Here is a 16,952-nt window from a genome sequence, read left to right as displayed (position 1 = left end):
GGGTGAACTTTTTTTTTTTTTTTTTTTTAATGTAAAATAAGCACTTTTGCATAATTAATTTCTCTTACTGCCAAATGTTTGAGAGAAATGAAGAAATGGATGATGAATTCGCGAAGCTTATTAGGAGGGTTAATCTACCCAGGTTTTCTTTTCCTTTTTTTTTTTTTTTAACGATTCCTTCTGTTGGCCTGTTTATTTAATTGAGTTCACTGATTTTTCTTCTTTAATTAGCATTTTTTATAATTAATTGTTTTTCTATTTATGAACATATAAGCCTTATGTTGATTTTCAATTCATTCGTAATTTTATCAAATTTATTTCTTAGGCATATTTTATTTTATTTTATTTTTTATTTTTTTTGTCTGGTTCATTCGATTTTCACTCCGAGGAATTTATTTATTTATTTATTTATTTATTTTTAACTCTAATCCTTAAGTGACATACAGAGTTGAAGGGTTTGTTATCTCTACTTTTTGAAAAAAAAAAAAAGAGGAAATTGAAATGCCTCGTGTTCAATAACGTCGAACAAGGTCTTCATTATTTTTACTTCTCATTTTTTGACTGCTGCGAATTTTTGCTCATTGAATGACGTTTACTGAAGTCAGAAGAATTAATTAATTTTAACTGTAATTTGATTTTCCTTGGAGTTTAATGAGCTATCTTTTCTTATCTCAGGGTTGTAATTGACAACGATTCATGTGAGGCTGCAACTGTAATCCAGGTATATAACATCGGACTATCCGACTGATTTCAAGTGCAATTTTTAGTGTCTGGCTTGGAAATTAGGATAAGGTAGTTCTTTCTCTCGGTCAATTATTTGGGTATTTTATTGTTAAATGATTTTCTTGTCTAGGTTGACTGTGTCAATAAGCATGGAATCCTCCTTGAATTTGTTCAAGTGCTAACAGATTTGAACCTTGTTGTTACAAAAGCACACATCTCATCTGATGGGGGATGGTTCATGGATGGTATGCATCTTTTAGACTTGCTAAATATTTGCATAGCAACATTTTGGAAGCATGTATACGTAGAGGACGTGGAGGGTTTGACTTTGTTGGGCATTTTTCTCCAGTTCCTTTATCTTTGTTTCTTATATCAAGTTCCTTGAAATTTAACAGTGTTCAACGTGATTGATCATGAAGGGAAGAAAATAAGAGATGAAGAGGTTATCAACTATATCCAGAGGGTATAATTCCTTTTCAAATTCTTTTCCTCTATCATCGTGATAAAATGAAATACAATATGTTGATTTCTAACATAGAGAATGCAGAAAAATGACTAATGGAGTGCTTGAGTTTGTCGATCGAGACCTTTAAGGCCGAGGGGGAAGGGAAAATTGAGAAATCTTTTCGGGGAATTCTCCTTTTCTTCTTTTTTCTTTTTTTTTTTTCCAAGACATGGCTGAAGTACTTTGAATCCCTGTAAAATCTTTTAAAATTTTTAGTTTTTTGTACTCTCTTGTGGCAGGTTATATGTATATTTGTTTAATTTTGTTGTCGTTGAGGTCTTTCCTATATTTTAATCTCACTAATCTTCTTGTCAATCTACATTTTTTCAGAGACTTGAAACTGCTGATGGCTCAATACCATCTCAGAGAGGGTCCGTTGGTTTGGTTCCTTCTGAAGAGAGCACATCCATCGAACTAACAGGAACAGATAGGCCGGGTTTATTGTCTGAAGTGTGTGCTGTTCTTACTGATCTTCACTGTAATGTGGTGAATGCTGAGATATGGACGCATAACACTAGAGCTGCAGCGGTGGTTCAGGTGACTGATGATACTACGGGGTGTGCAATTGAAGACCGGAGACGTCTTGCTATAATAAAGGAGATGCTATGCAATGTCCTTAAAGGAAATAATGATCTCAAGACTGCGAAAATGACACTTTCTCCTCCTGGGATAACTCACAGGGAAAGAAGATTACACCAGATTATGTTTGCTGATCGGGACTATGATAAGGTAGAAAGAAACGAAGGGACCAGAGTTGATGATAGAAGTTCCAGACCTCATGTAATTGTGTCTGATTGTGCCGAAAGAGATTACACGGTCATTACTATGCAGTCAAAAGACCGACCCAAGCTGTTGTTTGATATTGTTTGCACTCTAACAGACATGCAGTATGTTGTTTTTCACGGAGTAGTACTCACTGGGAGAAAGGAAGCATATCAGGTAAAATTTCTTCTCAAAAAACACAAATCTGTGAGTTGAAATTGGACTTCAGTTTTCTACAAAACTGGATCATGGGTGTAACTACAGGATTGATTCGTATATGCTTATATAGATATTGGCTTGACATGTAAACTATATATTGTCCTTTAAATATGTAGGAATTCTATATTCGACATGTTGATGGAGTTCCTATAAGCTCAGAAGCTGAGAGAGAACGTGTCATGCTGTGTCTAGAAGCAGCCATTGAAAGGCGAGCCTATGAGGTATGCTGACTCGCACAAATTTGTATCACACTGACGCTGGACACTTATCTCTTCAACTGCAAGGTTTTTTATTGTAGTGATATATTGGGCACTCTAGTAATGTTCTTACTATGTAGAGGATTTAGTAGGGAACCATTTTTGTGCAAGAGAAGTGTTTCTGGAAATAAACATGTATCTTCAATATGGAGAACTTGCGAGTGGCGAATATGTTGGATTTGTGGAGTCTAATATAGAGCACACTTTTCCCTTGGCTGTGGTTTGACCTAATACTTGCCTTCTACATAAAAGGTATTAGAGTGAGTCTCCATCTTGTATATCACATTAGAGTGAAACAAAGAAAGACTGAAAACACATTGTAATTCTCTTATTCAATATGTGCAATTCCAAAGTCGCACCAGGTAAACTAGGACCCACATTGAGAGTGAAACACCTTAGTCTGTGTTATTCTTGCTTTCATTTTTCTTATTTCATGCTGTTAAATATTATTTATTTAATCAGTACTAGAATAAATGTAGACGTTACGTTGAGGGTTAAGCACATAAATCTGTGTGCGCTTTGCTCGTTTCAATTGCTTTTCGTTATTATCATCATTGCTCTTGAAAGTAAGGTTTAGGGTGTAACCCATTACAGTTTAATGATGATTAGTATCTAAATACATGTTTGTTTCATCAGGGACTGGAATTAGAATTGTGCACTGAGGATAGACTTGGACTTTTATCAGATATTACAAGGATATTACGGGAAAACAGCTTGTGTATCAGACGAGCAGAAATCTCGACGAAGGGTGGCAAAGCCAGAGGCACTTTCTACGTCACAGACGTGACAGGTAACCCGGTTGATCCTAAGGTAGTCGACTCCATTCACAGACAGATTGGACGAGGTATTTTGCAGGTCAAATGGAACTCAAGTTCAGCAAAACCGCATAACGAGAATACATTTAGCTACCTTTTCGGAAGCTTTTTCAAAGCTCGAAATTTCAGATTGATAAAATCTTACTCTTAGAATAATGTGCATACTTCGTAGATATTATGACTTAGGGGAGAAAAACTGTAAATGTTTGTGAATACGTAGAGTATATATCCGTGCTCTCCCATGAATAGTATACCCGAAAGGACCATATACTGTATATATAGGAATCATGTAGTCCATATGCATCTTTATGCCTTGTATTGTATGTAAGATGTGTGAAAAGTGTTGTAAACCTGGGTTGTATGATAGCAAATAATTTGTAAAGGTACTGAACTATATGCACAGAAATAAATATATATGTAAATGTTACATATTGTCAGTTAGTAGTGATCGAGTTTACATTTTTTTTGCATGTTTAATAAGAGAATTGGATAATATTGAATGGTATTCGGAAAGAAATTTAAACATAACGAAGTCGATTCGAGTCTTCTTTCTGATACAAGCATCTTTGGTTTTTTGGGAGTGAACTTTGCAAAAGATCATTTTGTAAAGGGTAAGACGATAAATGACAGGATTAAAGATTTCTGGTTTAAACTAAAAGTAGTCTTATTTTATTATACGAAGTTAGAATGAGACGTTCGGTGAGTGACTTTGCGAGTGTTGTGAGTCGAGCTCTGATTGCCGCATCGAACCAAGCGATTCCGAATTGTACATGGGCTCCGTCACTGGAGCAAACCCTCCACCGGTTGGCTTGCCGGGAATCATTGAGTCCAGCGCTCGTGTCCCGAGTCATCGACCCTTTCCTCCTAAACCACCATACCCTGGCTTTGGGCTTCTTCAACTGGGCATCCCAGCAGCCAGGATTCTGTCACACTTCCACCACCTACCAAGCCATCCTCAAATCCCTCTCCCTTTCCCGCCAATACAATGCCATTGAGAAGCTGTTCAAGGAAGTCAAGGCCCACAGAATTCACCTTTCTCCAGACGTTTATGGTTCCATGATTGGTTCGTTGATCAGTGGAAAGAAAACCCACTTGGCGTTCTTGGTGTTCACTGAGAATACTTTGTTAACTTCCGAGATAGGACCCAAAACTTGTAATTCACTTCTTGCTGCTCTGTCGTCTGATGGGAATGTACAAGGCGCCCGCAAGGTGTTTGATGATATGATTAGTAGAGGTGTTAAATTGACGACGCTTGGGTTTGGGGTGTTCATATGGAGGTTTTGCCGAAATAATGAATTGAGTGAAACTTTAAGTTTGTTGGACAAGGTTAGAGAGGTTGATTTTTCGGGAATCAATGGGTCAGTTATTGCAGTTTTAGTGGTTCATGGGTTGTGTTCGGAAGGTCGGTTGACAGATGTGGTATATGCGTTGGAAGAGTTGAAGAAAAGAGGGTGTAAGCCTGATTTTATGGCATATAGAATTGTTGCAGAAACAATGCGCATGATGAGAAGGGTGGTTGATGTGGAGATGGTGTTAAAGAAGAAGAGAAAGCTGGGGGTAGCTCCAAGAGCTAATGATTATAGGGAGTTCATTCATGAGTTGATTTCTGAGAGGCTGATATGTGAAGCAAAAGAACTGGGTGAAGTGATAGTGAGTGGAAATTTTCCAATAGAGGATGATGTTCTCAATGTGTTGATAGGATCTGTCTCTAGTATAGATCCTGTTCACGCAGTGTTGTTCTTGAAGTTCATGCTTGAGACTGAAAGATATCCGACACTACTTACTTTGTCCAATTTGAGTGGGAATCTTTGTAAGCATGGAAAAACTGATGAATTAGTGGAAGTTTACCAAGTTTTGTCCGTCAAAGACTACTTCAAGGACTTGGAGAGTTACAATATGATGGTTTCATTCTTGTGCAAGGCTGGGAGAGTGAAAGAAACTTATCAGGTTCTTCAGGAAATGAAGAAGAAAGGGTTGAGTCCAGATGTTTCTTCTTACAACTATCTTCTGGAAGCTTGCTGCAGGGAAGATTTAGTGCGGCCAGCTAAACGGCTATGGGATGAGATGTTTTCAAATGGTTGTTCTGGAAATCTGAAGAGCTACAACATACTGATCCAAAGATTATCAGAAATAGGTCAGGTTGAAGATGCTCACCGCCTGTTTTGCCACATGATGGAGAAAGGGTTGAGACCTGATGCAACTACATATATATCTCTCCTTGAAGGCTTCTGCCAGGCCAAAAATCTTGAAATGGCTCTCAAGGTCTTCAACCAATCTGTCGAACATGATCTAATGCTTGCGAACAACATATTGAGCACATTTACTCTGTGCCTTTGTAAAGAAGGTACGTATTAACTCATAATCACCAGATCTTAACATTCACAGTGGATTGTCTCCTGTCATATCTTAAATTTTTGCGTATTGTTCTTCTACGGTGTGAAAGTTCAACAAATATTTGTGATCCTCGCAGGGTTTTTTCTTGCTGCTTCTAAGTTACTGCGTGATCGAATCTCTGATATAGGATATACAGAGTCTCATATGACTTTGCTGAAATATTTAGCTGATGCTGGAGAGCTTTCATTAGTTATTGAACACATAAAATGGGTTAGAGAGAAATCGCATACACTTTTGCATTGTATTCTAACTGAAGTATCAGTGGCACTTTCATCTTCATCAAAATCGGATGCAATGCTGCAGCTGTTTCAGATACTGGTGGAAAATGACAAAATTCCTGAAAATCTGCTTAGCAGATGATTTCACCCTTGTTAAGCTTGTATCGTTGATATATTCAGAATGCTCTGATTAGTTGAAGAAATGCTTTTCTTTCTTCATATGCTGCAGAAATTAGTAAATGGATTCACAACAGGTTTTCACACTTCTTTATTACACTTGTATCAGTGCAGAATGCTTTAGTCAATAGCCATAACATATTGGTTTTGAATGGAAGGTCTGTGGGCTGTCAATTTATGCTACTGCCTGTGACACCTTCGTTCGAAAAAAAATCTTAAATTCATACTGTCACTAGTTCAATTATATTGAACCCTATCTTTGTATTTTTATTTTTTTTCCCCTTATTGTGGTGTTAGGTAATGATGATCTAGTAGATGAGAAAGGGTGCGATTCTTTCTATTCTTGGAGTCTTGGTTGCCATTTAACGTGCTATTATTTTCAGGATGTGTCCAGCCGAGATTTTGATCGTCCTCAATTTAACCAACTCAGGGTAAGAAAAAGGACCTGTCATCTCTGCTCACACCTTTCTGGATTCGTTATCCTTATAGACTTTGAAGTGCATTGTCTTCCCTTTGGTGGTATTGTTTTGAAACCCCATCCCTTCAAATATTTATTCAAGCAAATAAATTTTGCTTGAGGGTCCTAAATATTTATTTCCCAAATATGGTATCAATTTCTATGATAAATTTTGATGGTGTTAAGAGTTGCCTTGTGTTCTGTAGGTTGCTTTATCACCTCAAACCCTTTGTTTATCATAGGGCCGTTGTTGTTACGAATTTTATGGGAGAAAGTAAAAGTGAGGAACAATAATATATTTTACTTATTTATTGTGAGAATCATCCTTTGAATGTGCTGTATTTTATGGATTCAGCAGGTATGAAAAATGGCTCATAGTTATGAATGTGTTAAATGGATTTCTTTTAGTTTCTTTGCAATAATAGTGAAACCCGGTTTTTGGAATCAAATAGTTCCCTTTTTTTTTTTTTTCTTTTTTTCAAATTCGTTTGACATGGAGAAAATTTTATGGTTGAGTAAGCTTTAAGGAAACTTAAAGAGAGCTTCTTTGACGTAAATGAGTATTTTGTATCCTGAGACTTCAGCTAAGAAGTTCACACTGATACTCATCAATATGATGACAAATAGGGGCAAAAATGGTTCCATTTGATTCTGATTTCAAGAGTACCGAATCGAATCTTAAACCAATGATTTTTTTTGACAATGGAACCAAATGATTTTTTCTATAAATATATGGAATCAAACCGGAACCGAATGGTTCGATTCTGATTCGGTTTGGTTTGATTTAGTTTGGTTATAGTTCTATTACTGATTGAGAAAAAAGAGAACATATGAGGAAAAAGAACCGAAAGTTGAGACTTTAATTTCAGAAATCCATGTTCGGAGTAAATGAGTCCTAGTATTTTGTATCTTTAGACTTTAGCTGATACTCATCAATTGGATGACAATAACCTCGTTACATCAATATTAATGATCTTACACTAATTTTGTGACTTCATACATTTATCCACAAAATGAAAATTTTCATCCGATAACATTGCACTAACACAATATCAAGGATCGTGCTTTCCAGCTTCGGCCTAGACGCGTTCCACGATTCAAGGACTGCTATTGACAGTGATACTCGGCTGTATCAGTAGCTGTACGTAATATTTAGAATTGCAAGCATATTCTACAATTGGGACGTTTTCTTTATTGTGTTCTTCAGATTGAACGTCCAATTCTAGTTAATTAAAGTCATAATATCCCTATAATATATTCATATAGATTATTAACTCAAAACAAGCAGTTCATTATTTCAATAATCAAGTACTAGAAAAAATTAAAGAAATCATAATCCAATAATTTTAAGCTGCATCAAAGGTGGTGCTGAATTATGAATGACCTGCAATTCTCTATCTAAATTCACGATTGGACAGGGCATTTACAAGAATATAAGCCAAAACCACCTCTCACCTCTTCTACATGCACACATCAACAACAAAAAGAACCTCCTTCCAAAGCCATTTTGATGTATGTTTACCAAACATAACTGAACATGTTCAGTCACACATAAATGCACATTTGACTATGCCCAACACCATCAGGAGCCAGTTAAAGATGAGAAAATCACTACGATATTGATAGATGAGCGACGAAAAGTATCAACTAAAAGTTTAAAACATATTAGAACAGACTTAAATGAACCATGGAAAAAAAAAGGTACACAAGAATTTGGGTAATAAAATGCGATGCATGCAGTTAGATGTGGAAAAACAAATCTCATCTCTCAAACAAAAATGGTATTCGCAGCAACAAAATTTTAGGACGAAGATCTAAGACATCCTTTGAGCAGCCTCCTTGGCAAGAATCCTTTCTTTTGCCTTCGCCTTAGCTTGAGATTTTGAGCCCATAACTCCACCACCCCACTTCTTCCTAGTCTCATCATATTTATCATTGAAGTTTGCCTAGAATTAACAGCAAAAATATTATCACCGGATTGCCCCTCAATATTAAATGTATGTCACAACTTATGAAGAATAACCATAAAAATGCATGCAGAGGCACTTGGATTCCTAGACTATGAATAACACACTACCTTAATAGCCTCCAAAATTTTGCTGAACTCCAACTTGTCTTCATTCTTTACTGAGGTCAAGCACAAGGCTGATGCTGTCTTCTTATGGACAATCTGCGAGGTGGCATAAATAAACAAAGTTATGTTGATCTCAAATTTCAGACCATCATTACTAGGACATTACATGACCAATAGATGAATCCACTTACAGTTCCCAATCTTGCCTTTCCCTTTACAATGCAATAAGGGATTTCCATCTTCCTGCACAATGCTGGGAGCCACACAACCAATTCAATGGGGTCCACATCATGAGCGATCACCACCAGTTGCGCTTTGTTCTGCAAGAAAAAATTTGATTAGACAAGTCACCAGGATAAACCTCAAGAAACCAGTCATTATGTGCTGATGTAGAGATAATGACCTGCTCAATCAGATAGGTGATATGGTTGAGACCATACTTCACAATAATAGGCTTCTTAACCTCAGGAGTTTTGCCTTCAGCCTCAGCCTGAGCTCTTTTCAAAAGGCGCTCTTTCTTTTCAGCTCTATCCTCAGGCCTGTATTTGAGAAGCATCTTGAATAGACTCGTTGCTGCACATTTACAATGGTGTAATTAATATTAAATGTTTTCCAAAAGAATTTGTCAGTAGAACAAGAACAATTTCTTTCACATTAAAGCCTGTTTTACAAACATAAAGTATAAACAAAAGCCACTTGAATTAGCATAAATATAATTAGGATGGACGGATCATTGTTGAACTGTTGATTTTAAACACATATACAATATCAAGCTGATTAATAACTTCAATTCACTTTTCAGTTTTTAGAAGAAAAACTCCAATTTGTCCAAAGAGCTATAAAATGATTGGGAGTACCACAGATTTTCATACATAAGCAATATAACCAGATATCAACAAAATATCCACAAAACACAGCGTCTGCACCATTTTAAAAGTACCACCAGGCACCAGCAATTTGCTCATCTTGTCACAACTCCATCAGTAAATTCGATAAGACAAAATCAAAATTTTGAGCAGTTTCTGACTAATCATTTGACATGTACACATGGAGAACAATAAATACACAAATTTAGACATAGCAACATCTCAAGGATCAAAAAATTCCAAATTAATATACAATGATATAAGCAGGCTCACTAGGTCTGAATTCAGAAAAACAGATCACAGGTCAGGACAAGTGAATCTAGATGGAACAAAAGCTATTAAACTAGATAAAGAAAAGAAAAGAAATGGAATAAATTGAATGGCGTAAAAAGAATACAAACCTACACAATTTACAGTCCTACCCTTATTGAGATTCATAAACCCACATACTCTAATGTAATATCATAGAAGAAATACTGAAAACAACATATATAGTCAGCAAGTCAGAAGCAATAAGAATATTTATTATCAACAAACAACGAACAAAATGAAATGACAAAACAAATAGGATTATAAAAATTAAAAGATCTTAAACAGACCAAGGTTCTTATCCAAGGTTTTGGAGAACTGGTGGATTGGCGGAGGCACCTTGAGGCGCTGCTTCAATATCATCTTTTTCCTTTGGATTCGAACCACCTGCGGCCATTTCACGAAGCGGTGAAGATCCTTCTTCGGCGGTAGAGCTCCGCCAATTCCAAACTGCTTCGGTCGCTTCTCGAACAGCGGATTCACCACCTTCTCCACCTTCTTCTTCGCCGGAAGCTTGGCACCTTTCTTTGGAGCCTACAAATATCATTTAGAACAATTTAAAAAAAAAGGATTGAAAAATTGTATAGCAATGAAAATCAAGACAGGAAGATTCACCAACCATTTTTCTTCGATTGGTGAACTGGAACTAGAGAGGCGCAGGCAATGTTAAAACCCTAAGTTCTGCTCTGCCTCACGCACCAAGCCAACCCACAAGCACAACTAGGGTTTTAATACTGTGAGCCATTTTTATAATTTTTTTTTTTTATTAAAGGAAATAATATTTGCACTATTCTACATTTTAATTTTAAAGACGGTTCTTAACATTTTATTATTATTATTATTTTAACTTATAATTCTCAATATTTTTTATATGTTTTTTATTTTTCTCCTTAAAATTCTATTAATTTACACATTTTGTCTCTAATTATAGTGAAAAATACCCATTACAAGGAGCAAATAGACGTATTTGCCCATCATATTTTAAATAAATAAAATAAGTTAATAACCAACAAATATAAAAGTTCAACAAAGATTTTTCCCGTGCTAATAAAATATTTGAACAAAAGTTGTCATCAGAGATAAGATATGATAACTAAATGAAGAATAAAGATAAAATTACAGCGAAAAATTGTTTAGAACATAATTGAGAGAATGAACAAAAATGAGTACCTTAAAAAAATTAAAATATGAAGTAGTTACTATCCCTTTTTTTAATTTTTTTCTTTTGTTTCTCATATTTTGAAAAAATTTGATCCCTTTCATGTGTTTTGAATGTGGACGGCAAAATTGTAAATCTTTGACAATTTTGCTAACGAAGTATGGGCATGTTTTTCTTCTCTCGTCGTCTTCTTCTTCATTTTTTTTTTAGCCCTCATTTGATTTTCATTTTTTTTTTCCAAATATATTTTTCTCTCTCTCTCTTTTCAATCACATATTTTTTAATAAAATAATATTATAAAAAGATTCAAAAATTTTCTTATTTTTAACCACTCATTGTCCATCAAAATACATTATTTTCAAAATATTGTGGCTCAAACATGCTCTTAATTTCGCTTCACCTTTTAAAGGGACTTGAACTCATATCAATAAAGTAGTAAGTTTTGTTCTTGCTACGAAAGTCAGGTATTGAATGTAAATCCATGTAAATTTGTCTTAGTAGAAATTACACCTAGGCACGGTTTTTAAATTCCAAATTCAAAAATTAGATTTGAAAGTTTTTGTGTTCAAAATCAAGTAATAATTTAGCCCCTGTTTGGCACCCATTTTTCTAAAATGAAAATGTGTGGAGTAGTATTTTTTTAAAAAATGAATGATTAAAAAATAAGGAAAAGTTTTCAATTTACATGTAATATTATTTTATGAAAGATTGTGTGGTTGAAAATAGGTAAGAAAAAAATGAAATGTAATGGAATGAAATTTAATGGGACCAAACGGGTGCTTAAACTTTTTAGTATTATAAAATTAAATTAATCAACTGCAAAACCCACAATAAACCTGTCTTAGACACCCACTACACAAATCCTAACTCATCTTTAAAAAATATTTTCAATTGTCGATTCATTTCCTATCTCCACTCCACCCACCCACTCGTTCCTCCCGCATCTCTCTAAGATGTTCGTGCGCAGAGTGACAGCTATAACACTAGCTATCGACTCGCATGGCAATGGGCGCAAGACTGTTCCCCTCTGACATGGCGATAGGTGTAGCACTGGCGCATGTGCACCGCACCGTAATAGCACCTCACATTGTCGATTCCAACAGAGGAAGGCGCGCGTGCACTCTCACCGTTGCTTTTGGTGTTGGTGCAATCTCTCTCTCTCTCTTTTCATCTCTCTTTTGCATCTATATCATTGGTTGGAGGGATTTGTTTTCTCTTCATCTACTTGGTGTGGTGATGATGGTTGAGGTGTGGTAGAGGTGAAGAAGATTTTGGATGTTGGGAGGTGGTGGTGATTGTTGACATTGGTCGTGGTAGTAGTGCAGTGGAGGTTGGGGGGGTATTTTTGTGGTGATGTTGGCGGTGTTGTTGAGATGGTGGTGATGTTGACTACAATACTGATTTTAGATCTAGTTTTGGGCTGTGGTCTGGGATATGGTTCGAGTGGAGAGAAGGAAAGACAGGAGGCAAAGATGATAGTGGCACTAGGTCCGATAGTGGTTCTGGTTATGACAGTGACAGTGGCTCTAGATAGATGAGCATTTTATAAAGGGGTGGTGGGGGAACGGCTCTGGCAACGGCTTAGACTATGGCATTGATTTTGGGATAGGGTTTGTTGATGGTGTTTGCAATTGCTGGTGGCAGCGATGGCAATGACGACGATGCTCACAAAGTGGTGATGATGTTGGCAGTACTAGTTCTAGTGATTGTTCTAGTGATGGTGATGGTGCGATAGTGGTGGTGGTGGTCACAAATTATATGGTTGATTATGACCAATAAATTTGATTATTATAGCTTGAAATATACCGTGACCAGGGACGAATTCAGGATTGGATACAAGATCGGGTTACAAAAATTCAAATCAAGCTAATACACGAAAAAAAATTTTATACAAAAAACTGTTTTTACAGGAAGAAAATGAAAAATTCCTTAAAAAAAAATTTTTTTGGGCCTTGGGTGGATAGAGATGGCAATCCGGCTCGAGCCGCTCGTAGCTAAGCTCGAGGCTCGAGCCGAGCCTTATTTTTTAGAGTTGGCTCAAGCCGGCTCGACCCGTACTCAAAAAAAATATGCTGCCTGTTTGACAGCTAACTTGATACCCGTTGCCAACAGATTTGCTACCAACAAGCAACTATAACAAGCTGCTTGTTTGGCAGCTAATTTTAGTTGCCAAACAGGCAGCAAGAGGTATATAGAAAAAAAATTCCAGAAATCGAGCTCAACCCAGCTCGGCTCGGTAAAGCTCGAGTTGAAAGCTCGGGTCGAGCCTTAATTTTCTGATCGAGCTTTTGCTCGGCCCAATTCAGACCAAAAAAAGTCCGCTTTAGAAAAGCTCGAGCCAAGCCCGAGCAAAAAATTTTGGCTCACAAGCCGGCTTGTTGACATTCGTAGGAGGGACTACAGTCCAACTCAGTCCCCCTCCCCCCCAACATCCGTCCCTGACTATGACCATGAAATAAATTAAAACTTATAAAATTTGTGATTTGTAACCAATGAATAATATATGACCTATTAATTTGAAAAAAAAATCATCGAGAAATAATCCGTCATCCATAAATTGCATAAATATGTGATCGACAAATAAACTGTGATATATAAATTTTTTAGTTTGTTACATATCAAAATATTTCATTGTGACCATAAAATAATCTATGACCAATGAATTTGATAATATGTTACCAATAAATAAGCTATGACCTATTAGTATGAATTATGATATTAATATATTTAATTAACTCATTAATTAATATTTGAGTTTTGAATTTTGAAACTCAAAACTTGAAAATTGAATTGCCATATACTTAATGCATGACTTTTGAATTTTTTTCCTTTGTCCTATTATATTCATTTATTTAAGCCAGGCAAGACCCAGGAATGTTAAATAGAATTTTATTTAAGCTGAAACTGAAAGTAGTGGTAAGAGAATAGGGTTTCAAAATCTATTTCGTGGATTCACCTTTGTCTCGACCAATAAAAATTTATTTTATTTTCTCCAAATAGATTTTTCCTTTATTTCTATCTTTTTAAATTTATTTTGTATATATAATGCAAAAAGGTTGTTTGACCCCTTGTAAAATTAGTAAAAAGGGTAAAAGGAAGTTTAGTAACCATGATGGATCGTTATATGAAATTGAGTGGCCATGGTGAAATAAAATCAAACTGAATAATCATGGTGACGCTAAGTATAAAAGTTGGGTGACCATAGTGAAATAAAATAAAATTGAGTGGCTATGGTGACATTTAGTATAAAGTTGGGTGGCCATTGATATATTTAACCCATGTAATATATCTTGTTGTATTAGATTTGGATTTTGTTAAGCCCTTTTATGGCCTCTATTTTCAAAATCTTATTTTTTTTTCTCAAACTCATTTTTAGCCACATATTTTTATAATTAAATTAATTTTGCTCGTAAACTCAAATAAATTTTTTTTTTCGAACTTTCTAATCACACATTTGCTAAAAAATAAATTTTACAAAGTATATTTTCAAAAAATTTCTACCAAATAGGGGTAAATGAATGGTTAAATTTGCCACCTAAAACCATAGTTGATTAAATAGAGCGTTAAACAATAAATAAGGGACTCACTCATATTCATCCCTCAATAACAAGTTTCCTTTTTCAAGTCCACTTTCTCATCCTGTCATTGCTAAAAATTATAGCCTACAACCTTACCATCCTGATATAAAGAAAGTTCCTTTTATAGACATGCCGCGTTAGTCTTTCTCTAATTCTGTAAGAAGTATAATTTCTCTCCAAAAATCTCAGGTGAAAAAACATGTCCAAGCCACCAAGTTTGATCAAAATCGAATAGTAAGAATTGTTGGAATTGGTTCAAAAATAACTGAAAATTGATTAAGTGGCAAATGAAAAGGTATGACTTCGTGTCAATTTCGACCAAATACGGACTTGATCCGATGTTCAAATTACAAAAGTAAATAGATCGACTTATTCTACTCATTGAATAAATCGTCGTAGTATATTTGAAATCTCGAAATCAATTCTGGATAAATGAGAAATTGCGGTCCAAAGTTAAAAGAAATGAAGTGTTGTAACTTTTTGAAAGGATGCAGATTTTGGCCAAGTGTTGCAACTTTTCGAAATGAAGCATGTTTTGGCCCACATTAATTCATTTGCACCATTTCTACATCTATAAATAGGACCCTATGGATATGATTTTCGGTACACCAATTGCATTGAGCACTTATTCTCCTCTTGCAATTCTCTCATTTTTATTTCTATAGTATTTTCATACATTTCCTTTGTAAAGAAAAAATTCTATCAAAAGTTTGTCAGTTTCTTGTGGTTTGAAGTGCTGTTACCACAAGTTATGAATCCATTGCATCTTGGGAGACACTTCATTCACCGTGAGCACCGTAGCAGAGCAATTTGTTTTAAGAAAAGAGATAACGTCTCGCTTTGGATTATTCTCTATTATCTACTCTTTCTTAATTCTTGTTTTGCGTAATTGTTTACCACATTTATGTATATCGAAACTCTGTCCAAATTTTTGTTCATATAAATTGTATTTTGATCATGCTCCTGCGAGTTAAAACTAGCCGAACAAATATATCAAAAACCAACGCTTACATAGCCCATTTCTATAAGTCGTCTTCAACAAACTTAAGACAAATTCTTTGTGTCTTTGTGGTTGATTGTGGACAAACCATTCCTTTTGTTTGAATAGTGCTTTGTATACTATTCCTCCACCGATATTATCATCATTTTGTTAAACTTATGTTTGTGTAACAGAAATGACTACCGTCGAGACTTCGTCAAGTTAAAATGGTTCCAATAATATGGTACCGCCCGTGGCGCGTACTGTTGCATAATACTACCATCCCACATGGGGAAAAGCCAAAAAAATTTACAGGAGTGGACTTCATAAGGTAGCAACTAAAGATGTAGTTTTATCTCACCACTCTTAATTTGACCAAGTTTCTAAAAGAAACTGCATCGGCTCTACAAGAAGGGAAAAATAATCGTGAATCGATTATTGTTTTAGATACATAGAAACACTCGAATTTCCTATGCAAGAACTATATCCTAAACGGATTAAATAATAAATTATATGAGGTGTATAGTTCAAAAGAATCAACCAAGGAACTATTGGATTCTTTGGAAACAAAGTCCAAGACCAAGGATGCTGAAACAAAGAAGTTCATTGTCGGCAAATTTTTGGACTACACGATGGTGGATTCCAAATCTGTGATTAGCCAAGTGTAAGAGATTCAAGTCTTGTTGCACGACACAATGTCGAGAAAATGGAATTGAGTTAATCATTCCAAGTGGCTTCTATCATTGAGAAACTCTCTCCTATGTGGAGAGATTTCAAAAATTAACTCAAGCACAAATGTAAGAAAATGAATTTGGAAGAATTGATTGTGCGCTTGAGGATTGACGAGGACAATTGAAAATCGAACGAAGGCCGGTTGATTAAGATGGTGTAAACTTTGTTGAGATGGAACCAAAGGTAACAAACAAGAAACGAATGACTCCTAATTATACACCGCAAAGAGACAATTTCAGGAAGGTTAAGAAGTTCAAAGGGAATTGTTACAACTGTGGCAAGGCTGGGCATCGTTCAAGTGAATGTCGAAAGCCAAAGAAGAATGCTCAAGCCCACATGGTTGCAAATGAAACTCTAGTCGACGGGCTGCAAGAAATGAGTTTTTATGCAGTAGTGTCCTAATGCAACATGATTGAAAATACTAGAGAATGGCGGATTGACACTAGCTCTACCCACCATGTGTGTGCGGACAAGGCGATATTCTCCAACTATCAAGAATTAAATGGTGAACAATTATACATGGGAAATTCTGCAAATTCCAAAATTGAAGAACAAGACAAAATCACTTTGAAGATGATGTCCGAGAAAGAACTCGTCCTCAACAATATCTTACATGTGTCGAATATATGAAAGAATTTATTGTCCGAATCTCTACTTAACAAGAATGGTTTTAAACTTGTATTTATATCCGATAAATTTGTGTTGTCTAAGAATGAGATGTATGTAGG

At 35.6% G+C, this 16,952-nt stretch overlaps 3 protein-coding genes across 5 annotated transcripts; 2 read left to right on the top strand and 1 right to left on the bottom strand.

Moving 5' to 3' along the window:
• Window positions 1-14: 14 nt before the first annotated feature.
• Window positions 15-3,722, top strand: LOC111397480 (ACT domain-containing protein ACR6-like). The gene is made up of 7 exons (XM_023024431.1): window positions 15-142; window positions 676-721; window positions 854-968; window positions 1,119-1,186; window positions 1,559-2,167; window positions 2,326-2,430; window positions 3,103-3,722. Exons 1-7 carry the CDS (start codon window positions 75-77, stop codon window positions 3,430-3,432), a joined length of 1,341 nt encoding a protein of 446 aa, XP_022880199.1. The 5' UTR covers window positions 15-74; the 3' UTR covers window positions 3,433-3,722.
• A 90-nt stretch (window positions 3,723-3,812) lies between these two features.
• LOC111397479 (pentatricopeptide repeat-containing protein At5g14080) lies at window positions 3,813-6,838 on the top strand. Of its 3 annotated transcripts, XR_002703255.1 has the most exons (3): window positions 3,813-5,625; window positions 5,752-6,147; window positions 6,454-6,838. XR_002703255.1 is itself a non-coding variant. In XM_023024430.1 (2 exons), exons 1-2 carry the CDS (start codon window positions 3,969-3,971, stop codon window positions 6,474-6,476), a joined length of 1,680 nt encoding a protein of 559 aa, XP_022880198.1. In that variant the 5' UTR covers window positions 3,813-3,968; the 3' UTR covers window positions 6,477-6,838. The 3 variants fall into 3 exon arrangements, 2 of the variants coding, with proteins under 2 accessions (XP_022880198.1, XP_022880197.1); XM_023024430.1 differs by lacking the exon at window positions 5,752-6,147; XM_023024429.1 differs by lacking the exon at window positions 6,454-6,838 and having other exon boundaries at window positions 5,752-6,340.
• A 1,282-nt stretch (window positions 6,839-8,120) lies between these two features.
• Window positions 8,121-10,533, bottom strand: LOC111397478 (60S ribosomal protein L7a-1). Its single transcript, XM_023024428.1, has 6 exons — window positions 10,396-10,533; window positions 10,067-10,310; window positions 9,005-9,174; window positions 8,793-8,921; window positions 8,605-8,697; window positions 8,121-8,473 (listed from the first exon to the last, which is right to left on the bottom strand). The coding sequence occupies exons 1-6, from the start codon at window positions 10,396-10,398 to the stop codon at window positions 8,342-8,344; spliced, it is 771 nt and encodes a 256-aa protein (XP_022880196.1). The 5' UTR covers window positions 10,399-10,533; the 3' UTR covers window positions 8,121-8,341.
• Window positions 10,534-16,952: the final 6,419 nt, after the last annotated feature.

This window comes from Olea europaea, chromosome 7 (assembly GCF_002742605.1).
Source record: "Olea europaea var. sylvestris chromosome 7, O_europaea_v1, whole genome shotgun sequence".
In the NCBI taxonomy this organism is placed as follows: Eukaryota; Viridiplantae; Streptophyta; class Magnoliopsida; order Lamiales; family Oleaceae; genus Olea; species Olea europaea.
Note: the sequence above shows the minus strand (reverse complement) of the source record. Positions and strands in the feature narration are given on the sequence as shown.

Coding starts and splice junctions, on each gene's coding strand:
- LOC111397480 (XM_023024431.1), top strand. CDS start 75: ATGTTTGAGAGAAATGAAGAAATGGATGATGAATTCGCGAAGCTTATT. Junction 969..1,118: donor TGGGGGATGGTTCATGGATG/GTATGCATCTTT, acceptor GAAATTTAACAG/TGTTCAACGTGATTGATCAT. Junction 1,187..1,558: donor TTATCAACTATATCCAGAGG/GTATAATTCCTT, acceptor ACATTTTTTCAG/AGACTTGAAACTGCTGATGG.
- LOC111397479 (XM_023024429.1), top strand. CDS start 3,969: ATGAGACGTTCGGTGAGTGACTTTGCGAGTGTTGTGAGTCGAGCTCTG. Junction 5,626..5,751: donor TCTGTGCCTTTGTAAAGAAG/GTACGTATTAAC, acceptor TGATCCTCGCAG/GGTTTTTTCTTGCTGCTTCT.
- LOC111397478 (XM_023024428.1), bottom strand. Junction 9,175..10,066: donor AACCTTGGATAAGAACCTTG/GTCTGTTTAAGA, acceptor GTAAATGTGCAG/CAACGAGTCTATTCAAGATG. Junction 8,922..9,004: donor TCACCTATCTGATTGAGCAG/GTCATTATCTCT, acceptor TTTTTCTTGCAG/AACAAAGCGCAACTGGTGGT.